General features: G+C 56.6%; 1 protein-coding gene across 4 annotated transcripts; it reads left to right on the top strand.

Annotated features, from left to right (window-relative positions):
* Positions 1–21: 21 nt before the first annotated feature.
* On the top strand, positions 22–21759 carry BRD9 (bromodomain containing 9). Of its 4 annotated transcripts, none has more exons than XM_057541191.1 (16): positions 22–187; positions 823–1037; positions 1334–1466; positions 2998–3058; positions 3495–3639; positions 5553–5663; positions 6343–6455; positions 7657–7789; positions 9401–9476; positions 10627–10722; positions 11166–11298; positions 13066–13177; positions 16585–16623; positions 17707–17806; positions 19783–19950; positions 21014–21759. In XM_057541191.1, exons 1-16 carry the CDS (start codon positions 136–138, stop codon positions 21112–21114), a joined length of 1788 nt encoding a protein of 595 aa, XP_057397174.1. In that variant the 5' UTR covers positions 22–135; the 3' UTR covers positions 21115–21759. The 4 variants fall into 4 exon arrangements, with proteins under 4 accessions (XP_057397174.1, XP_057397173.1, XP_057397172.1 ...); XM_057541190.1 differs by having other exon boundaries at positions 6340–6455; XM_057541189.1 differs by having other exon boundaries at positions 6280–6455.
* Positions 21760–22894: the final 1135 nt, after the last annotated feature.

Here is a 22894-nt window from a genome sequence, read left to right as displayed (position 1 = left end):
GCGGGTCACTTCCGGCCGCGGCGCCCGTTTCCGGCGCGATCCTACAAGCTCCGCGGCGAGGCGGGCGGAGAGCCGGGGTTGGGAGGCGGCGGCCACGGTCCGGCAGGGCTCGCTGCTGCCCTCGGCGCCGTCGCCATGGGCAAGAAGCACAAGAAGCATAAGGCCGAGTGGCGCTCGTCGTACGAGGGTGAGGCGGCGGACGCGCTCTGTGACGCCGGGAGGGCGGGCGTTCGAGGCGGCGGGGATCCCGGGGACGAGAGCGGGGGTCCGGGGCGCGCCGGCGGGGGTCTCGGGGTCGCGCCTCTCACCCGTCCGTCTAGCTCTGGCCGCATCCTGGAGGGAAGCGCTGAGCATCTCTGTGGTTCTTCGTCCGTGTTTCCCGAGGTCTTCTCGCGCCTTTCCCGCCTGTGCCCTGGTCCGGCAGCCCTGGTCCCGGTGTCAGGGACGCCGCACGGGGGCTGCTTCAGGACGGGATGGGGGTGACCACTGGCCAGGACCTGGGGGTAGGGGATTGGGCGCCTGGGCCCCAGGCGTGGTCTGGCTCTTCCCCCCTGACAGTGACCCAGAGATCTCCCTGCAGCCCCCCTGAGAATGACTGTGGGCGGGGCGGAAGGAGCACCCCACCTGTCTTTGCACCCAGCAGCATCTTTCGCTGATGGTTTTGGCATTCCCCTGCTGTCCCCCTGAGCTCAGCTGATCCCCCCACCTTCCTGGGCCTCTGTGTCCTCCCCATGACACCCCCCCCTGGGCCCGCCATGCTGCCCACAGGGCAGCAGTGAGCGCCCTGAGCACACACGGTGAAAGCCGCCTGCGTGTCCACAGACTATGCAGACAAGCCTTTGGAGAAGCCCTTGAAGCTGGTGCTCAAGGTTGGAGGAAGTGAAGTGACAGAGCTCTCGGGGTCCGGCCACGACTCCAGTTACTACGATGACAGGTCAGACCACGAGCGAGAGAGGCACAAGGAGAAGAAGAAGAAGAAAAAGAAAAAGTCGGAGAAGGAGAAGCACCTTGATGATGAAGAAAGGAGGAAGCGAAAGGTGAGCGAGGGCGGCCGAAACCCCTTGGGGGGGCAGGTGGAGTAAGGGCTTCCTGGCCTCAGGAAGGGGGTGTTCTGTTTCTAGTAGGGTGCACCCTGCAGAGGTCAGTTGCTTCGGTTTTGGCTCTTTGTGCATCGTTTCTTGCCTGGCCCCTGGGGGGCGGGTCTTTGAAGGGTGGTGGTCTGGAGTAAGAAGAGGCTCTGGAAGAGGGCTTTTCTCTCTTAGCTTTCCCTTAGAAACACGAGATCTATTAACAGCTGCTTCGTTGCTCTCGCTGCCTTGACCCTGCCTCACAGGAAGAGAAGAAGCGGAAACGGGAAAAGGAACACTGTGACACAGAGGGAGAGGCGGACGACTTTGATCCCGGGAAGAAGGTGGAGGTGGAGCCGCCCCCCGACCGGCCTGTCCGAGCGTGCCGGACACAGCCAGGCAAGTGGCGGCGTTCTCACAGACGTCCTGGAGCTTTGGAGCTTGTAGCTGGGAACTAGTGCTTGGCATCCGCCCTTCAACTCTTGGGAGAAGCATAGGAAGGAAGGAACAGCATTTTCTCTTCCAGGGCCTCATACAGAATAGCTGGATGGACCTGAGGTTCTTGCCGTCCTCTTTGAACTTGTAGAGCAGGGCTTGGCCCACCGCTGCTCCTGGCCTTTTTTTTTTAAAAGCCCATGAGCTAATGAGAAGCTCATCGTAGACGGGAGGAGGCTAGTGCTGGCATCAGTTATGCAGGACATCAGCTCCCTTGGGAGCTCTGCTGGCTCCAGCAGAGGAGGCTTCTGGAGTGCTCGGGACCCTCTGATTTGTGTGCGGTCACTTCCCTCAGAGGCTGTCAGGTTGTCGGGAGGTACTGAATGGGAGGCAGGTTTGTCCTGCAGGTGTTTCTTTCTTGGCTTGGGGTCTGACCACCTTTGATTTGCCGGGGTGGCGGGGGGAGGTACTGTATTGCAGTCGTGGGGTTGCTGTTTCCTGGCAACACCCTCTCCTGCGGGAGTCATTGCTGTAGGGAACAGGTAGGACTCAGGGCCCTTGGGCCTGTTGTGGAGCAGAGAAGGTCAGGCACAGAGCATCAGTTCCTCAGATGAACGCGCCCGAAGTTACTACAGTTACTAGTAAGTGCTAGCTTAATCTGCGTAACAAGCTGTCTGAGGGCATACGTTTAGCACCTGCCCCGGCAGACCTGAAAAGCTCATGATCAGACAATGCTCTCTTGGACCTTGATCACTCTCGAGAGCGTCACTCTTGGGACCCACTGGTCTGCACTCGTGTTGCCCTTCAGCCCGGGAGTGAGCCATTTCCCCAAGGAGCCCTGGTTCCTTGGTGGAGAACAGCATTCAAAATGCCAGATCTGGGCGCTGGGTGTGGGCCTTGGGGGACAAAGCTAGGGAGGACCACTTAATACATACTCTTGTGGAAGGAAGCCTGTACCGACATCTGCGTTCACATTCCCTGAAAACCGTGTTTTTCACACCATGGGCCCAGAGACGTAGTTAACAATTGGAGTCCTCACAGGAACCCTCATTTTTATCCCCATTTTACAGATAAACAGAGGCGTGCCCAGAAGTTTAGGCCCGTAGACGATATCAAGTACAACGATATCGGTGCCTCCAGGGTCAGCTTCTATGTCCAGAGCCTTCTGCTGCTGCTTCATACCTTGTGTGGAATGTCCCAGGCCCAGGAGTGATGGGGGCTGGAGACAGGGTGATGAGTGATGGCTCCACGTCACTGTTTTAGAGGGGTGTTGGCAGTCTGAGGGGTTTAGGGGACCAATGCTGAGGGTGCCCTTTTTCACCCTGCTGAGCTTTGCGGGGTCTGCTTATCTTTATATCCAGTTCTCATTTGAACCCAAAACATTGTAGAACAAGAAATAGATAAGTAAGTACTACGAAATTGGAGTTTTTTTTCTGGTGAAGTGATACCAAAATCCTTTTGTTCAATTTTATTTTTTTACTGTTTAAATCGTCAGCTGAAAATGAGAGCACGCCTATTCAGCAACTACTAGAGCATTTCCTCCGCCAGCTCCAGAGGTAAAGAGCTTTTCTAAAGAGCTTGTGCTAGGGGACATCCGAGGTGCCTTCTCTCTCTGGCGTTCTTGCCTCACCCCGTCCCCCGTGAAGCAGGCACTTCACCTTCACTGGGTAACGCTCAGTCGGGGCGGTGGGGCGCTGCCATGTGGGCGCGGAGCTGGGAGGGCTCCAGAACACCTCCTTCACCTCCTCTGAGTCTGCACCGGTTGCCAGACGCCCTGACGTAGAGTCATGGCAGGAGCCGGGACGGTAGTTTTGGAATTTTCAGTGTATCCAAAATACCACAATTTTAAAGAGCATAAATTTTATTTGTTATTTTTAAGAAACAATCTTAAAATTTGGTTAATTGTATCAAATTTTTTACTGTGAGAGGTTTTGTTCAAAAATTTAGATTTTAGGGTTTTTCCAGTTTAAATAAAGATGTTTGTGTTTTCAGAAAAGATCCTCATGGATTTTTTGCTTTTCCTGTCACCGATGCAATTGCTCCCGGATACTCAATGATAATAAAACACCCGATGGATTTTGGCACAATGAAAGACAAAATTGTAGCTAATGAATACAAGTCAGTCACGGAATTTAAGGTAAATTCATTTCAGCTCCTGAAGTCATTGTTAGGAGGCTCCACGTGTCTTCACGTCCAGTAGACACTTCGTACATCTTAGGTTGTTTCCAGTTCCAAGTTTTCGTGGGTGTTTCTGTGTGGGGTTGACGTTTCGCCAACATAGGGGTTGGTTGTACTTTTCTCAGTATTTTGGTCTAGAAGCTGGCCTGTATGTTGCGTGCTAGTAGACGTGTTTCTTTTTTAAGTTACTGTTTTGGCATAAACGGACATGTTGGGTCAAGCGAGCATGTGTTCCTTTCGGCCTGGCTCCAGAATGGGTATTTTTAGAAACATAATTTTCCTTATCTTAATAACCGGGAGTTTAAATTTTTTAGGATAATAAATCTTTATGTCTCCTGAGTGCTCTGTCCCTAACTCCCTGTTTCTCAGCACTGGCTGTGAAGGGGAAAAATGGCTTATTGGCTTTCAGATTCGGGGGAAGATCAAAACGAATGCCTGACAACATTGACAATACTGTCACTTAGAAAAAGGCATTAGGTTTCTTTCTTAGGTTCTGTTAACTTTGGAAAAGCTTGACTTTTCTGTTTTTATTTACTGGAGACCTTACTGAAAGGGTTTGCTGACCTGCAGAAACAGCACAATAGACTAAAGGGAGGGTGGGGGAAAAGGAAAGTTTTCATAGGAAGGTCAGGCACTACTCCTGTGGGCAGGTGGTTGATAATAATCCATGTCCTAGAGTCGACCTGTCTACCTGCAGGCCCCTAATTTGGTCACTCACCCAGTGACAAAGCCAAGACGTGTCCTCCAGAGAGTGTTCTGAACGTGTCACAGTTGGGACCTGTGACAGAGGGACTTTACGGCCTCAGTCCCAGCCCTGGGGACACTGGCACGTGACTTGGTAAGGACTCCGGGTGGCACACGCTACGTTAGCAGTCGTCCATCCTGAGGTCTGACTCACCTGTGACAGGTGTACCCTAAGGAATTTGGCTAGATGGTAAAATGCTGATATTTCAAAGCATTTACTTTTATTGTAAGTTTTTCACTAAGGCTCTTCTTTATTTTAGGGGAAAGTGGTTTTCTAACGGTACTAGAGTAACTGTCTGTAGACAGAATTTTAAATCCTTTGGAAAAATCCCAGAGATAGAGGACATGCCCACCTCTCAGTTCATCCCTCTGCTTTTGCTTGAAAGAACCGGTTGTTGGGTTTTTTTCCTATTAATGTCTGAGTTCCTTCCAAAGAGAGGGAATAGGGTGGGTCAGGAAGGAAGCAGAGGGAACCAGCATTTTACTCCTGTGAAATGTGTGTATTACGTTCAGAAAGCAGTTACACACTTTGGCAAGCTTCTCACTGGAATATTTTTCATACAAGTAAAGACCAATGAACAATTATGAAAGTCTCTCAGAGTTTTTAAAAAGTATCCTCAGCCATAAAAAAGAATGAAATATTACCATTTGCAGCAACATGGATAAACCTAGAGATGATCATACTAAGTGAAGTATTGTCAGACAAAGACAAATGTTATACGACATCACTTGTGGAATGTAAAAAATGTAACTAAATCTATATACAAGACAGAAACAGACTCTCATAGGCATGGAAAACAAACTTACAGTTACCAAAGGGGAAAGGCATGGGGGGAGCATAAATTAGGACTTTGGGACTAACAGTTACAGACTATTATATATAAAACAGATAGGCAACAAGGACTTACTATATAGAGCAGGGAACTATATACTCAATATCTTATAGTAATCCGTAGTGGAAAATAACCTGTCAAAGTTCATATAAATTCACAACGATTACTCTTTGAATTAAAGAGCCAAATTGTCTTCCACTCTGTTTCAGCCACTTCTGGCCTCTTTTGATAGAAATCTCAACTCTTTGTTGTTATCTGTGGTGTTTCAAACTTGATGAATTCATTTTCTTTTCAGGCAGATTTCAAACTGATGTGTGATAATGCAATGACGTACAACAGACCAGACACCGTGTACTACAAGTTAGCTAAGAAGATCCTCCACGCGGGCTTTAAGATGATGAGCAAAGTAAGGGACCCTCTAACAGCGAGCGCAGAGCCACGGCTGTGAGCGTCCTCCTCCTCCACGGTCCTCGTGCCTAAACGGCAGCTCACAGTGACTGACACGCTTCCATCCATCCGCCCCTGGCCACGGCGTGGGCCCTCTGCTCTAGGGTAGCCCCCCAGCCAGCCGCCCTCCCCACGCCCCTCTCCTGCAGGCGCTCTCTTCTCTCTGCTCCTGCCCCAGCTGCAGAGTCTCGCGTAGGGTTGGTGCAGAGTTCCGGATCTCTTGGTCTCACTGGGTCGCAGCCTGCGTTGCGGGCTTGTTTTACGTGGTTGCCTCTCTGAAGCCAGACAGCCATCCCGGCCGTCCCAGGTGGCTTCCCCGACCTCTCCCGTGAGCCAGGCTGCATGCGTCACGCATCTAGGACCAGTGCCTTGGGCCTGACCAGCCCATAGGTGAGGTGCATCCCCGCCGGCTCTAACCACTCCCGGCCAGTTGGCACGCCCTTTGGTGCCGCACCCCGTGGCAGGTTAGCTGTTAGGCCAGGTGAGGCTGTGGCCACCCATCCCATCCCATCGTCATGGTGCCTTGGCCGGAGGGAGAGGTAAAGTCCCTGCTGCTCTGTCCTTTCTGATTCTAGGAGCGGCTGTTAGCTTTGAAGCGCAGCATGTCGTTTATGCAGGACATGGATTTTTCTCAGCAGGCAGCTCTTCTGGGCAACGAAGATACAGCCGTCGAGGAGCCTGTCCCTGAAGTTGTGCCCGTACAAGTAGAAACTGCCAAGAAATCCAAAAGGCCGAGTAGAGAAGTCATCAGGTAAAGGACCGCCCACCTTGGGGGCCAGGGCTCTGTGGGGAGCGGGGGACGAGCTGGGCCTCGCGGGTCTGCGCAGCTGCTGTGGACAGGCTGCCTGCGTTGCTGGCCGGAGAGTTTGCTCTTTGGAAGCCGAGGGCCATGTTGTAGCCCCCGGGCTTTCAAGGCAGCTGGGACAGCCCTGGACCCTGTGTTCAGAGGGAGGCGACCCTTCTTCCTTGCCCACCTTGGGAATGAGGTGGCCCCGGTGGATGCTGGGAGTGTCAGAAGATCCTGAGCCCCGGGGTCAGTTGTGAGGGGCGCGGCTCTCTGCTCTGTGACCCACACACTCCGCGTGCCAGCGCACAGTGGCTTGTCCTGGCAAAGAGTCGCTGTCGCCCTGACGGACCCCCGCCGGCCGGCCAGCCACACACACGCTCTGTCCCAGGCGTGGCTCGCCAGGGCCAGCTGTTTGGCTCTGCGGTGTCCCCTGCTGACCAGTCACTGCTATTCCCACACCCATGCTCTGTGTGAATATTTGTTGACCCTTCACTCCCAAAGACATGCCCTCCTGCGTAGGACGCGCATTGGCGACCTGGGCTTGCCCGTCGCAGGCTCGGCGCGGGTGTGCTGCTTTGGGCAGACGGCTGCGTGAGGGCGGGCTCCCCGCGCCAGGAGCTGTGAGCCTGGGCCTGAACGAGGGCCTTCCGTAGGCTTGAGAGCCCCAGGAGGGCTCACCCCAGCCCCACAGTTCCTTGCAGGGGCCCGGCGCCTCTGCTTCTAGAGCCTTCCGCCGGGAGGGGGCGGGGGTCGTCTCCCTCGGGCGCTGGCAGTCCGCTCTCCCTCCGCCTCTGCGGTCTTAGGCACCCCGGGTCCTGGGGGGCCACCCTCCAGCCCAGGCTTACTGCCAGCGCCCCAGCCCCGCGTGGGATTGTCATTTTTTCTACTGACGCCTTGAGTGGCACTAACCCGTGAGGCTTCTGTCGCTCTTCAAGTGACCAAAACGTGCAGCCGAGATGCAGGAAACGCGGAGCGTCTGCTTGGCTGGTACCTTCGCATCTTAGCGGAAGCGTCGCAAGTAGAGGCAGGGAGTTGCAGCGCGCTCTGCGCCGCCCCGCCAGCCAGCCCTGTGCTGCGCCCGGCGTGGCGTGAGGGACGGACCGTGGGGATGAGGGCGAGCGTGCCACGTGCGGCCCGTTGACTCCTGCCTGTTCCTGCCTCGTAGCTGCATGTTCGAGCCGGAAGGCAACGCCTGCAGCCTGACCGACAGCACCGCGGAGGAGCACGTCCTGGCCTTGGTGGAGCACGCAGCCGACGAGGCCCGGGACAGGATCAGCCGGCTGCTGCCCGGTGGCAAGGTAGCTCCCCCGACGGGCTGGCTGTGTCTCTGCCGGGACAGCGTCACGGGCAAGAGGTCAGCCGGGCATTACGAGCGTGCGGCGCTGCTGTCACCGGAGGGGTCGGCTCCTCCTCCCCACTGGCCGGGGTAGCCTGCTGGCCAGTCTCCCGGAGGGCGGGGAGGGACTCCAAGGGCACCTCAAGGACAGGACGGGTGTGGTTGTGTGCGGGCCGCCCGCCAGCAGGGGCGCTACCCTCTGTCCCGGACCGAGGCCGAGCCGGCCGGGACTCTCCGCTGTAGGTGAATCCTTTCCCCCGTGAGCTCACGTGCCTGTGTGCCCCTGCAGTCCCTCGTGGGTGTGACCCAGGTGTGAGCCTGTGCAGAGGGCTGCTGGTCCTCACGAGGGGGCCCTGCGCTCCTCTGAGCACCTTCTCTCTAACACACAAGGCGTCCTACATCCGTGCATCCGATAGAAACAGGGTGAGTCACACACACGTGCGGCTTTAAACTTCCTAGTAGTCGTGTTAGCAAGGACACAGGTGAAATTAACCCTAGTGTTTAGTTTGACCTGATAAGGTCTAAAATTTTATTTCAACGTGCAGTCTGTGTAAAGACTTATTACAGTTTTACTTTTTTTTTTTGGTACTAAGTCTGTGAAACATGCGTTGGAATTTACATTTTACATAAAGAAGTTTGAAGTGGTAACGATTTGGATGTGTCGGGTTATATGAAATACGTTACATTTTACGTCACCTGTTTCTTTTTATTTCCGATGTGCCTTCTAGAAAGTTTGAAGTTGCCCGTGTGGCTCACGTGATAGTTCTTTCTGTTGAGCTCGCTTGTCTGCACTCCTGTGGCCTTTCAGCCCTGGAGTCAGCATTTCTCCAAGGAGCCCTGGTTCCCTAGCGGAGAGCGGCATCCAGACCTAGACCTGGGCCCCGGTGGGCAAAGCTAGGAAGGCCCCGTCCGTCCGTACAGCCTGTACTGACGGCTGTGCTTACGTTCACTGAACACCATGTTTTCACACTGAGACCTTCAATTCCGTCCAACATTAGTGGGTCTGCTTTGCTTTTCCCCCTTACTGTTTCGTAGTTCCACAGTGAGAAACCCGACTTACATCCCCTCTCCATCCCCCTCTACCCGTGCCCTACTCACCCTGCTCGGACGCTGGGTCCCTCGCACACGCCGACCCACACACCCACACGGCAGCCTCCCCTTGCTGGGCCCTCCCGACAGCCTGTGCAGGGCGGCTGCTCTTAGGCGCAGGCTGGTTTTCAAATGGAGATGAGTTCCCACGGGTGTCAGAGGTGGGTCTCTGGTCTCCTTGACCAGGTCCCGCTCCAGCTTGCTTTGCTCGGGCCTCTGACTGCTGGAAAAGGCTGTTTCTAGGTTTCATTCTCTGTCTTCAAAGCTCCTGTTTGGAAGGGGTCCCGAGGAGCCCGTCCCAGAAGTTCCTCGATCGCACACGTGTGCACGTGGCCATTTGTTCACAGGGAAACGAGTAACTTCGTGGCCTTTTAGGATTCAGGCCATCCTCGGAGGCCTTGGTTCTGTTGGTGCCTCGGTGGAGCCCTGGGCCAGGGAGCCGGGGCCACGCGGAGAGTGGGCGCTCAGGCGTGCTTCCTTGCAGATGGGCTACCTGAAGAAGAACGGGGACGGGAGCCTGCTGTACAGCGTGGTCAACACGGCCGAGCCGGACGCAGACGGTGGGTGGCTCACACGCGCTCTCCTCACCTCTGTCCCGTTCAGTGACCTTGCACCTCACAGCCTGCCAGACATGCCCCTTTTCCCTGGTCACGACGCTGTGGGGAAGTGTAGATAAAGGCGTGTCCGGTTTTCCACGCAGCGGGATGCAAATGTGGTCTGTGGACCGCGGGCGGCCGTCCAGCGAGGACGGAGATGCTGGTCAGACCTTTCGGACCAAGGGCCCCCAAGCCCCAAGCGCTTTGGGTCGCGCTCCCCAAGGCTGCAGCAAAGCCCTGGGAGCTGGGTTTGCCTCGCAGCCCAGCTGAGGCTCCTTTGTTGGAACTGGGGCACTGGGCTCTGCCCGCCCTCGAAGCTAGAAGGAGGCAGGCGTCTGCCCCACACGGCCTGTTCGGCAATTACATCAGGGAAGGAAGGTTTCGAAGGAGGCATGAGCTTCCTTGAAAGGAGGGTCCATCCAACCTGTATGGTCACGGCTGTGGTCTTTAAAGTACTTTTACACTTTTCCATCTTCTGGAAAAGTATTTCAAAGGCTTGTCACACACACACAGCAGGTGAAACACTCCCCTTGTTCTCACCTGCGTGGATGTGGGACGGCTCTCACGGCCCAGCATGCCCCTCGGTGCTTCCCCACCACCGCCAAGATGAGCAGGGTCACTCAGTGTCCTCTGATGTTTGAGGAGGACAAGCGTTGACCACTGCCTTTGACCTTCAGTTGGAGTGAATCATACGTTCTCGTTAGAAGAGAACAGGCGAGCTGGTCAACACTTAGAGAACATGAGATTAAGGTTCAGATTGGGGATTTGAAGGTCCTGCTCAGGTCACATGAGCAACTTGAAGGGCGAATTCAGTGTAGGAATTGCCCTCAGGCTGCTCTGTTGCTCTTGTGGCATGTGGCCCGAGGTCTCTCGGTAGCGTGGGTTTGGGAAGGTTATGTTGCCCTGTGGTGGGCAGACAGCTGGCCTGTCGTTGTGAGAGCTGCGGGGGCACTAAGGTGAGATCACAGTGCAGCTGAGATGAAAGGCAGCCGGCTGGGTAGATGGGCTGTAGATGGGCACAGGGAACCCCGGGCCCACCCTCCTGCGTGCGCCCATCACTGCCTGGGGCTGGGGGCCCCGGGGTCAGCTGCTCACGGCCCCGGTCCCCTTGCAGAGGAGGAGACCCACCCGGTGGACCTGAGCGCGCTGTCCAGCAAGCTGCTGCCCGGCTTCACCGCGCTGGGCTTCAGGGAGGAGAGACGGAGCAGAGGTGAGTGCTCCCGCGGCCCCTGCTCACCGTGTGGGCGCCGCATCCGGTCCTGGTTCTGACTCTAATCTCCCAAGTCGGGTCGCGTGAAGCGGTGGGAATCGGGAGCCCACCAGGCGGGGGGTGGGGGGGGCGCAGGTGCCGCCTCTGCCGCTGGGGGGGCGGGGCCTGCACTTGGCGGCCGCCCTGCGGGTGCGGTGTACGTTTCCTCCAACAAGCCGTCACGCTTCATCCGTTGGAGGGGTCGCGAGACTGCCTGCAGCGGGGGCCCTGAGCGAAGGGCGGGAGGACGCGTGGGGCTCACGCTGGGCGCTCCGGTTTGCGCGGCTCCGCCGGGACCTCCCCTTCCCCGGAGGGCGCGGCGTGGGCGGGGCGCGGCGGCTGCGCGGGGGCGCGGGGCGTGGCCCGCGTGAGCCCGCAGCCCTGACGCCGCCCCGCCCCCCCAGTCACCTTCCTGTCCGGCGCCAGCACCGCGCTGTCCACGCACAGCAACTCAGTGTTCGGCGACTTGAAGTGCGACGAGGTGGAGCTGCTGTACTCGGCCTACGGAGACGAGACGGGGGTGCAGTGCGCGCTGAGGTGGGCGGCGGCGCGGCCCGCTTGCGGGCAGGGCTGGGGTGGGGGCCGAGCGCCGTCCCCGGCAGCGGGGCCGGGTTGCTTCCAGGAAACCTCCGCGGCCACCGCAGGCGGCCCTCAAGCTCGGGTCACTCGGTCGGTCGGGGTTTGGGGGTGATGACGGTCCAGGCCAGAGCCACGGGAGCCCGTGTGTGGGGCGGCCGTGCGCTGTCAGGGAGAGCCGGGGTCACGGCTGTCCTGAAGAGGGTCTCGTGGCTGCGTGAGGGCTCCAGCCGCCAAACAGAGCGGCTCGCGCCACACGCGCTCAGGGTCTCCAGTGCTGGAGGCGGGAATCCGAGGTGCAGGTGCGGGCAGGGCACGCCTCCCGCGGCCTCGCTCGCGGCGTGCAGACCGCCGTCCCCCGCACCCTCGCCCGGCTTCGCTCTGCGCGTCTGTGTCCGGAGCGCCCTTCCTCTGGGGACACCAAGGTTAGGCCCCCCAAAGACCTGGTTTTAACTTCATCACCTTTAAAGGCCCCGTCTCAGAATACAGTCAACGTTCTGAGGCATGGGGGCTCAGGGCCTCAACGTGAGAGTTTTGGGAACGCGGTTCAGCCCCAGCTGCGATTAAAATGTGATGTTAAAATTAGTGATAGAGCACTGCATTTTTATGGGGCTGTTTTCGTATTTTTTGTTTTCTGAGATGAAGTAGAAGTGGATCATTCTTTTAGAGTTTTAGTGATTTTTCTATGGGGAAAGTAACGACTTTGCTAGTCTCTGAGAAATAGTCTTCCCATGCTAGATCTTTGTTTTATTACAAAGAGAATATGGAATATCTTTGAAGAGCACACAACAAGAAATCAGTTAGCCCCTAATACAGTAAATGAATACCTCACCCTGATTTTTGTGCGAAAAAAGAAGTGAAGGTAAAGAAGCGAGGAGGAAGCTGCAGGTGGGAGGCTCGTGTCCCGAGTGGTGGCCCGCTCCTGGTGGCCCGCTCCTCGGCTCGCAGCTCTGGGGGCGGCGCTCCCCTTGGTTCAGGCAGCAAGTGCGGCCAGCGCGAGCTCGCCCGCGGCGCCTGCTCCTGGAAGGCCTGCGGATCCCGGGCCTCCTGAACAGCCCAGGACGCAGGCCGCGCCCTTCGAGGTGCGAGCGCCCCTTCCCCTGGGCACTCCCAGGCCCCCGGGAGAGCTGCTGCTCGGCCCTGCTCCCCACCCCCAGGCTCCTGGTGGAGACCCTCCAGGCCCGCAGCCCTCCCCGCCCCACGTGAGGGCCTTTGCAGTCCGGGGCCCTTTCTGGGACTTGGCCTGGCTCTGCTGCTTGGGCTCTGGGTTCCGTTCCCGGGCTCCTTTCCAAATTTGCTATTTAGTCTTATTTTGGATTTTCAAACATTCACACGGTCAGGAAATCAAAATGACACTCAAGGTGCACGTGGGGAGTCTTGCTCCCGTACCTGCGCCCCCCGCCCCCCAGTCCCTCCGCTGCACATTCTCCTCCATCTCCCTGTGCTTCTAAATCCAAAACAAGCAGATAGGAGTGTGCTTCTCGTATGAAAGTTAGCGTGAGGTATGTCGGCATGCGGATACGTGTTCTTCACTGTGCTCTTTAACTTTTCTGGGTCATGGGCCACTCTGATGAAGACTGTTGTCCACTCCCCAAGCCGCCCCACCTGGAGGGCTGTAGCACTCAGGGAGAGCCTGTCCTGTGGGGGGATGTCTGAGGGGCGTGCAGCCAGGATGGGGAGTGGGCGCGGAGGGTGGGTTCCAGCCTGTTCTCTCGCGGCCCCTCCCAGCCTGCAGGAGTTCGTGAAGGATGCCGGGAGCTACAGCAAGAAGCTGGTGGATGACCTCCTGGACCAGATCACGGGCGGGGACCACTCGCGGCTGCTCTTCCAGCTGAGGCAGGTAGGCGCGCTGGGCCACTCCTATGCCCGCCGGACTGGGCGCTAGGGGATGTGCTGTCTTTAAGTGGTCGGTGGCTGTTCCTCCCTCTCTGGTTATTATTTATTCTTTGTTTTTACTTTAGCCAATTGTCTTTCAGAGAAACTTATAGAGATCCTCTCTGTCTAGCACGTATTCTCCATTGCTCTTAGACCTACATTTCTTTCATCTGCTGTCACTCTTCTTCGTCCTGAAAACTTTCCTTTGAAGTTTCTTAAAGGACAGATTTGCTGGCTGCGAATTTACTCAGCTTTTTCTTTATCTGAAAAGTGTCTTCGTTTTCCTTCATTTTTGAAAGTTATGTTCCCGGTGTGGAATTATAGGGTGACGTTTTAGCCTCTACTTAAAACAATGTCTTACTCGCTTTGTTTCTGAGGAAGTGTCTGCAGTCATTTTTATCTTTGTTTTCCATTTGTAATGTGTCTTTTTTGGTCAAGATCAAGGACTGGCAAATTTTGGCCCATAAGCTAATAGTGTTTTCTACAATTTTTGAAGGTTTAAAGAAAAAAAAACGTGCTACAGACCGTGCGTGACTGCAAAGCCCCAGATATTTGCTCTCCAGCCATTTGGAGAAAAAGTGCTGCCTGCTCCTCTAGATACTTTAAAATTTTGGTCTTTATAACTGACTTTCATCCGTTTACTTTTGTTGTTTCTTCGTGTGCTTTTCCTTGTATTTATTCTGCTTAACATTTGTTGAGCTTCTTGGGCTTAGCGGTTTATAGTTTTCATCAAATTTGGAATATTTTCAGCCTTTATTTCTTCAAATATCTTTTTTTCTTTTTTGTGTGTGAAGTCTAGATTGTGCTTTTCTTTATCATTTTTTTTATTGAAGTATAGTTGATGTGCAATGTTATGTAAGTTTTAGGTATACAATATAGTGATTCACAATTTTTGAAGTTTAAATTCCATTTCTAATTATTACAAAATATTGGCTCTATTCCCCGTGTTGCACAATACATCCTTGTAGCTTACTTGTGCAGAGTAGTTTGTGCCTCTTACTCCCCTGTCTTGCCCCTCCCCCCTTCCCTCTCCCCACGGGTTACCACTAGTTTGTTCTCTGTATCTGTGAGTCTGCTTCTTTTTTGTTGTATTCACTGGTTTGTTGTGTGTTTTAGACTACAAATATAAGTGATAACACACAGTGTTTGTGTTTCTTTGTCTGAGTTATTTCACGTAGCATAAAACACTCCAAGTTCATCCATGTTATTGCCAATTGCAAAATTTCATTCTTTTTTATGGCTAAATAGTATTTCATTGTATGTATATGTGTGTGTGTGGGTGTGTGTGTATATATATACACACACACACACGCACCCATAAACACCACATCTTTTTTATCCATTCATCTGTTGATGGACACTTAGGTTGCTTCCATGTCTTGGCAAACGTAAATAATCTTCTATGAACATTGGAGTGCATGTATCTTTTCGAATTAGTATATATTTTGGATATATACCCAGAAGTGGAATTGCTGGATCACATGGTAGTTCTGTTTTTAGTTTTTTGAAGAAATCTCCATACTGTTTTTCCATAGTGGCTGCACCAATGTACATTCCCACCAACAGTGTAGGAGGGTTCCCTTTTCTCCACGACCTCTCCAGCATTTGTTATTTGATGACAGCCACTCTGACAGGTGTGAGGTTATAACTCATTTTGGTTTTGATTTGCATTTCCCTGATGATTAGCAATGTTGAGCATCTTTTCATGTGCCTGTTGGCCATCTGTATGTCTTCTTTGCAGAAATGTCTGTTTAGTTCTTCTGTCCATTTTTTAATTGGGTGGGTTGTTTTTCTGATGTTGAGTTGTATGAGCTATTTATGTATTTGGGATATTAACCTCTATTAGTCATATTATTTGCAAATATTTTCTCCCATTCAGTAGGTTGTCTTTTTGTTTTGTTTATTGTTTCCTTTCCTGTGCAAAAGCTTTTAAGTTTAATTAGGTCCTGTTTATTTATTTTGGTTTTTATTTCCTTTGCTTTAGGAGACAGATTCAAAAACAAATATTTTGCTACCATTTATATCAGAATGTTCTGCCTATGTTTTTTTCTAGGAGTTTTATGGTTTCTGGTCTTACACTTAGGTCTTTAATCCATTTTGAGTTTATTTTTGTATATGGTGTTAGGTAGTGTTCTAATTTCATTCTTTTACATGTAGCTGTCCAGTTGTCCCAGCACCACTTGTTGAACAGACCGTCTTTTCTTGCGTTGGAAGAAGTAATATTGTTAAAACAGCCATGCTATCCAAGGCAATCCACAGATTCAGTGCAAACCCTATCAAAATACCAGTGGCATTTTTCACAAAACTGGAACAAATAATTTTAAAATTGATATGGAAACACAAATAGCCAAAGCAATCTTGAGACAGAATAGCTGGAGGTATCACACTCCCAGACTTTAGACTGTACTACAAAGCTAGAGTAATCAAAACAGTGTGGTATTGGCACAAAAACAGACACACAGATCAGTGGAACAGAATAGAGAGCCCAGAAATAAACTCATCCACTTATGGCCAATTTATGACAAAGGAGACAAGAACAGTTAGATCACTTTTCTGAATGTGAACTGTGTTCAGAGTGGCATAATTTCAGGCGTGCCACAGCATAAATAGCATCCAATAACGAAATATATATGTTAGCAGAAGTTTATGTGAGGAAATAGATGTTAAAACAATGGCAGTATTTATTTTTCTACTTAAAAGTTGTGAAGCTTTTAACACAAGCGAATCTCAGAAACATCATCTTGAGCCAAAGATCGCAGATGGAGAGCATGCAGGCTGAGTAGCTGTTTCTAGGTTCGTCCACAGAACTAGGGTAGTTTCAGACAATGCTCCTGCCAGATCACAGGACACAGCTCAGTGCAGCGTTTGTGCCAGAGTGGTGGTCACAGGGGTGGTCAAGGGTACACCCTCCCCTGGCGCTGAGCAGGCCAGAGAGAAGGGTGCCTGGCCCGTGGCCCCATCCCTGCGAGGGCGGCGGCACCACAGGCGTCCTGCTCTGTCGGGATCCAGCTGGTCTCTGCATCTCTCTACCTCCTGGGTTAAACCATCTTCTGGGTTAAACCATCGGCTGTTTTTCCAGCGTCTGACTTTCCTCTTTGGTTTTCTGCCCCCGGGGATGCAGACGCAGGTTGGGCTGCTCTGCTTGTGTCCACCTCACCCCAGGGTGGTCTCGTGAGCTGGGCCCCAGGGGGCGAGGGGAGGCCTCGCTCTGGCTGCAACCCGCGGGCCGTGTGAGTCACCGGACAGCGTGACCCCACGAGGGCCCGCTCGGCGCAGCGGGTGGGCGCATCCACCTCATGCACGGGCGGCTGGGTGAGCGGCCCTGGGTGAGGCCGTTGGGGAGCACTGGCCCTCGTCTCTCCTGCTTTGCAGAGGAGAAGCGTTCCGACGAAGCCCCCGGACGAAGGACAGGTGAGTCTCGTGGACAAGGTAGCGGAAACCTAATCGTTTGGGTTCCCCTGAGGACAGTTGCGTTTGGCCTTTGAAGTGGGATGGTTGAGGTATTTTACTTAGAAACCGGCTACGTTGCTGATGAGGAATCCTACGCGGTGGCCTCCCAGCCGACTGTGATGACTGGCTGGGGGTGTGGGCGCAGCATGCGCCTCCAAATCGGACAGAGGGATCCACGGGCTGGCGGGGCGGCCCGCAGGGTGAGCAGCGGGCTTCCGGTCCTCCCGGAAGGCGGGCTTGCCGGCGGGCACGTGCTCTCAGCTGGGGCGTCCCGGGGCCTCGCCGGCGCCGGGGCAGGCACTCTCTGAGGAAACGGTCCGCTGCGGTCCGGCCGTGGTTTCCTCATCCTACCCTGGAGTGACTTGGAGCACTTGTGGCCCCCAGCTTTGCACATGGCCATGTGGGCAGAGGTGCCACTCCTCTGGGCAGGGTGTGGGGGCCTGGTCTGCAGGGGTCACCTGGCCTTGGTGACCGGGGGGCCCAGCCAGGGCAGAGCGTCAGGTGCCTGTCAGGTGGGGGCCCTTGGATGGGCAGAATTGGAGAGGGTGCCGAGGGCATCTCCCCCGGGTGCACGGGGCGGCCAGGGTTCTGCTCGGGCCTCTGTCTGGGCTACACAGACACGTGTGGCGTTGGGCGCCAGCCTCGCACAGTCTGCGAGGAGCTGGGGTGGGCGGCAGGCCGCCTTGGGCCGGGACCGCCCACTCTGGCCCGCAGCAGGGCCTCTGCGGGTCAGCCCAGAGAAGGAAGGAGAGTGCGCTGCTCTGGAGTCTGCCGCGTTATCTGTTAAATTCCTGGAAGGTAGCCTGGCCCTTCAGGTCTTGGGTCTCTCTCAGGTCCCCTCAGCGCCTGTAGGTCCCCAGAGACCGGCAGCCTTCATTGCTGGTCCAGGTGCAGGCATCCACTGGGAGCTCAGCCCTGGGCTGTGGCGTGGGCTCCTCGGGGTGGACACGACGCGGCAGGCCTGGCCTCCCCGTGGCTGGCAGGCCGTTAACATCCGTGTCAGCTGCCTCTCCTTTCCTGTCTCACGTCACTTGTCTCCTGCAGGTGGGGGACCCTCTCGGGGATGGTGGCTCCGCCCTGGACTTCATGGCCATGAAGTCCTATTCAGACGTCTCTCTGGACATCTCCGTGCTCGGCTGTTTGGGTAGGTTGTGCCGGGCGCTGTGTGTACCCTGCCCATTGGCGGCACGATAAAGACCCCCATCCTCAGGACCCCCCAGGTGACTCCAAATGGGGCTCGCCCGACTCTCCTCTCTGACCTCAGGCCCCATCCTTGGGAATCGTCCGCTGGGGTCCCACCCCTGGTTAGTGCAGCGGTGTGCACACCACCATCGTCCACGTGTGCCCTCTGGGCCGGCCCCATCGGGGAAGATGCCTGTGTGCTCCCCTCGGCTCTCGTGTGCTGATGAGGCCCTCCCAGCCCCTCGTGGCCAGTGGTTTTCGTGGAGCGTCTCCTCCCCTCCCCCTTCAGACCTGCTGGATGTACTGTGCGTCCCCTCGGCGGTCTCGCCCAGGGCGGTTCCCCCAGGGGACCTGTGGCAGCCTCTGGAGACCTCTTTGGCCTCACACTTGGGACCTGGTGCTTCTGGCCTCAAGTGGACAGAGGCCGGAGGTGCTGCTGACCTCCCAGAAACCCCAGAAGAGCCCCAGCAAGGATGGCCTGGCCTGCGCTCTGGGGCTGCGTCCGGGCCCCTGCCTGCTGTTGGAAGTGGACCTCATCACCCCGTCGTGAAGGGTGTCAGGCGGGCCTCACTCCGTCACGCAGCCTGGCAGGCCCTGCCTTCTGGTTGGAGTGCTTCAGACCTTTGCTGTTCAACACAGTTATGAATAGGACTGCGTTCCAGCCTGCCATCTGGCTGTTTTCTGGTTTCCCAGCGGTTCAGGGGTCCCCAGGACCACCCCCAGATGTGGTGATTCCTTAGGACCCCAGGGCTCGGCAGGTGGTGGTCGTACTCACGGCTCATTACAGCGAAAAGACAAAGTCCAGGATCCCCAAAGGGGAGGGGCCCGGGGGGGTGTTGTTGCGGGAGACCCGGCGCCAACTGCCCGCACCCTCCCCGCGAGCCCCCGGCCGGAGCTGTGACGACCGGCAGCCTCTGCTTGGCCCAGCCCCAGCCCCAGCCTCCTAGCAGGAAGGCAGGGGCCCAGGACAAAGCACGCCGTGGCACAGACGGTCTGGCACATTGACCCCTCGGTCACTCGGGGGGTGGGACCCAGCCAAGGGCCGGTCTGGCCTTCTGACCAACTGTTCTTTTTCCTCTCGCGGAGTCTGAGGTTTTCTCCCTATTACCTGTTTTTGGTAGTTTGGTTACAGCAGCCCTGGTTTGTTCTCCTTTAGGTTTATTTTTCATGGGTTACGTTTCCTCGTTGGGCCTGGGGGTTTGGGGTTCTTATCGAATGTGGGGAGTCTGGCTGTAGTTCTTCAGCACTCTCCTGGGCCTGATTCTGCCCATTTGCCTTTGGTCTTTTCTCTGCTTGGTTTCGGGCCGTGGCGGACGGAGTTCTGGGGGCACTGGCCGCCCTTTCTGCTGCTGACCTGTCAGTCTCCTGGGCTCGCTGTAGCTGCCGTTCTTTTCACCCCCAGAAGCTCCACTGACTTTTCCTGCGTCGCCCCCTTCTTGCCTCCTGTCACGTGTCCTTTGCCTTTTGCACACGTGGTGCGTGTTCCTAATCGCTGGCCCCACATCTCATGTGCAACGCTCCCCGCACCCCCCACCCCGGTGGGGCTGCGTGTCTCTCTGCCTGCCGGGTCGTGGTTGGCCGGATGCGCTGGATTTAGTCCGCGCCTTTGCACGTGCCGGGCGCCGTTCCGATGGTCGTTAGGCAGCTTGGAGCGTCGGGCCCTGTCCAGGTTTTTCTTACGCCGTCTTAGGGTACGGAGCCAGGTCAGTGCAGGGCGAATGTGGTCCCGCCATTGGGCCGCGCCTTCTGGGGGCTTGGGCCGCAGGTGTCCACAGCACACGTGCGGCTCTTGACCCCCCAAGAGGCCGCCCTCCTACTGGCGTAGGGCAGGCTCGGCCAGGCGGTTGTCGTCCTTGGTGCGCGTGGTGACGAGCGAGCGTGGCTGCGGATGGACGGGCTGGCCGGCCTGGCCCACATCCCATCGTCCCGTGTGTGCAGGGAAAGTGAAGAAGGAGCTGGACCACGACGACGGCCCCCTGAGCCTGGATGAGACCACGAAGCTCCTTCAGGACCTGCAGGAGGCGCAGGCAGAGCGCGGGGGCTCGCGGCCGTCCTCCAATCTCAGCTCCCTGTCCAATGCCTCTGACAGGGACCAGCACCACCTGGGTGAGGCCTGCCTTGTGCGGAGTGGCTTGGGTCGCGGCTGGGAAGACCCTGGGAGGCCAGGGCACGTGCGGGGCTGGGTCCAGGCCCACGGGGCTCCGTGGGCCCCGCTGCCCCCCCAGGGCCCTGTCCCCTGGGATTCCCGGGTCAGGCGGCTGCACTGAGGTGAAGGGTTTGGGTGGGACTCAGTCTAGGGATTTGCGGGCTTGGCCGGAAGGTGCTGCAGGTCCTGTGTCAGGAGGAGCCCCAAGCCGTGGACCTGCCAGCCTTCCAGAATGAGGGACTGGGAACGTTGCTTTCTTTCTGCTGTTCCTACTTCTGGTCCTGAAACGGCGTGTGGACAAGTATGTCCCTGCAGGACCCTCGTGTGGGGAGAGCACGGGACCTCGCTTGGCCTGGGAGTCCCCTGCTGAACCAGTGAGGGCGGGTGGGTGTATGGGGGTCCCCGCCCAGCCAGGGAGCAGATGGGTGTCTCCTGGCCCCTTGAGTGTGCAGATTAGTCCTCGTGCTGCTGTTTTAGTTCCCAGATACAGATACTGAGTTACTCTTTCAACGTAACAGATCTTGGCGTTTGGGGGAGGGGGAGGGGACTGATCGCCTGTAGAGGTTTGGCTAAAACTGTCTTAAGGACCAGCATTTTGGTCCCGTTAACCTTTTGATAAAGGCACGTGAAGGAGGTTCCAGGTGACCTTGGGGCAGCCCCAGATATGAGGACCCCAAGGTCTTGGTGGGCTCAGGGTGACACTGGGGCTCCTCCAGAGGCTGGGGTTGTCTGAGGGCCCCCAGCCGAGGAGCCTTCCTTCCTGCAGAAGCAGCAACCCTGCTGCGTGGAAGCTCGGGGCCCCCTTTCTGGGGCCATCGGGTGGCCCGTCCCCGGGAGCCACGGCTCGGGGCTGAGGCCTGGGCTCAGCTGACTGCAGCCACGCGGACGTTCGTGTGCAGCACGCGTGAATTTGTAGCTGTTGAAGTTGTTCCGTGGGGCAGCGACGCCCCTGAAGGAGGGCCCTGAGCTGCACGCGTGTGGCAGACGCTGGGTTGACACGTGCCTTCTCTCCCGTGATTGCAGGAAGCCCTTCTCGCCTGAGTGCTGGGGAGCAGCCAGAGGGGACCCACGACCCGTACGAGTTTCTTCAGTCCCCAGAACCTGCAGCCTCCACGAAGAACTAGCCTTGTAGGTAGTCTTTGATTGTTTTTATTTTTTAAGTTTTTATTTGCATGTACAGAGTTTTTGTCGTGAGACGAAGACTTCCATTTTGTCCCCCTTGGCATGCGGGAAGCAGCCCCGGGGAGGTGGTGAGCTGTCTGTTGTCATGTTAGCTGCGCTGGGATGCAGAGTTTTTGTGGATAGTCCTGTGCGTCCTGAAGAGCTGGAGGTCACGCATAAAGGGTGTGTGACCAGATTCTGGGAAGCTGGTGTGGTCTGTCTCCGAGCTTCTCGGTGGCGGTGAAGTCCTTCTCTGTGCCTGTGTGGACGCACCTGTCTGCCCCGCGTCCTCCGGGAGAAGCCCTTGGGAGGCAGACGTGGGTGCGTCTGTCTCTGTTCCCTGGGGCATCCTGCACGTTCCCGCCCCGCCCGTGCCCCACGTCCCCACGTTTCCCAGGCGGGCCGTGGCGGGGGCCGCGCGGGAGCTGGCAGTGAGGGCAGCGTCCCCGTTCTCCGAGCCTGGTGCTGCGAGCTGGCATGTCCTGCTGGCACGGCGAAGGGTTAAGTGTCCGAGAGCGCTCTTTGTTCTGGAAGTGTTTACTGGATGCCTGTTTGTATTTGCAAAATGTAAATACAGATCTTAATAAAAAGATACACAAAGAGTGTCATTACGCGTATTTACAGCACTGCTAGGCGTCCCCTTTTGCATGACTTAGTAAAAACCCTTGTCATGGGAGCTGGATGGCATTCCTTCTTCCTAGCCCCGTCTCTTGCCGTCTCCTCTGCATCTGGCCTGTTTCTTCTTGGCACCGCAGTGACGTCCAGGGTCACGCCCATCCCCGCACAGTTTCCCGTTCTGTTCCCTCGCCGTGAAACGTAAAACCGGAGCCTCCGTTACCGCCCGGGGCAGGGTCAGTCCTGGGGGAGGCGTGTGGCCGAGAGGCCAGGGAGCAGGGCTGGCCGCCCCGCCGTCTGGACAGACGCGGGTCCCCGTGAGCGCTGGGGAAAGGGGAGCACAAGGCATCTCACAGGCGGGGCGTCGGGAGCAGCTGTGGCCGCTATGAGCAGATGAGCTTATCAGCAGGGCTGGTACGGAGCCGACGCCCGGGAGGGCTGGAGGGCAGCCGTCCTCCCTACCTACGCGGGGCCGCAGCCCGGCCGCAGAGCTGGCCCCAAGCCCTGTGGCTGGCCCTCCGCTGCCCTGCAGGCCCCCCCAGCCCCCACCTCAGCCAGCGCCCCAGCTGTGGGGAGGCCAGGAGGGGCAGGATCTGGACTTACCCCCTTGGGATGGCGGTGGGCTCTGCCCCCACCAGGGCTCAGGAGGCCGGGACCCCTGCGCATCCCAGGCGGGGTCCCCACGGTGCAGCCCCGCGGGCGTGGCCTCTCCCTGGCCCGCAGCCTGAGTTCTCCAGTAGACGCCAGCGTGACGTGGAGTATAGCACATGAGGGCAAGGCCGCCGAGACAGAATATGAGTCCCTGGAGCACAGACTCCCCTGAGGGCCTGGTCTCCAGCACAGTGGCCGTGTCAGCTGTGGACACAGGAGGTCGGACCCCGCGCCTTGGTGCATGTGGCAGGGTGTGCCCGGGACCCGTGCTCGCCGGCTGGAGTCTGGGGCACACGGTGTACAGGGGAGCCCGCCTTGCCACTCAGAGCTGCACGCCCGCTGGGAAGGAGGGTCCTCCGACCCAGGCCCCCGTGTTTTCATAAACCACCATCTCTCAAATTCCAGAGCGTTCCATCACCCCGAAAGAAAACTTGCACCAGTTGGCAGCCCCCCCACCCCCCAGGTCCCCCTCCTCCC

The sequence above is a fragment of the Balaenoptera acutorostrata genome, chromosome 2 (assembly GCF_949987535.1).
Source record: "Balaenoptera acutorostrata chromosome 2, mBalAcu1.1, whole genome shotgun sequence".
Lineage (NCBI taxonomy): Eukaryota > Metazoa > Chordata > Mammalia > Artiodactyla > Balaenopteridae > Balaenoptera > Balaenoptera acutorostrata.
This window is presented reverse-complemented; position numbering and strand designations above follow the sequence as displayed.

What these genes read in the sequence shown, in the direction of transcription:
- BRD9 (XM_057541189.1), top strand. Translation starts at nt 136, where the DNA reads ATGGGCAAGAAGCACAAGAAGCATAAGGCCGAGTGGCGCTCGTCGTAC. An exon ending in CCGAGTAGAGAAGTCATCAG is followed by an intron (nt 6,456 to 7,656) that starts GTAAAGGACCGC and finishes CCTGCCTCGTAG; the next exon opens with CTGCATGTTCGAGCCGGAAG. An exon ending in TGCTCTTCCAGCTGAGGCAG is followed by an intron (nt 13,178 to 16,584) that starts GTAGGCGCGCTG and finishes CCTGCTTTGCAG; the next exon opens with AGGAGAAGCGTTCCGACGAA.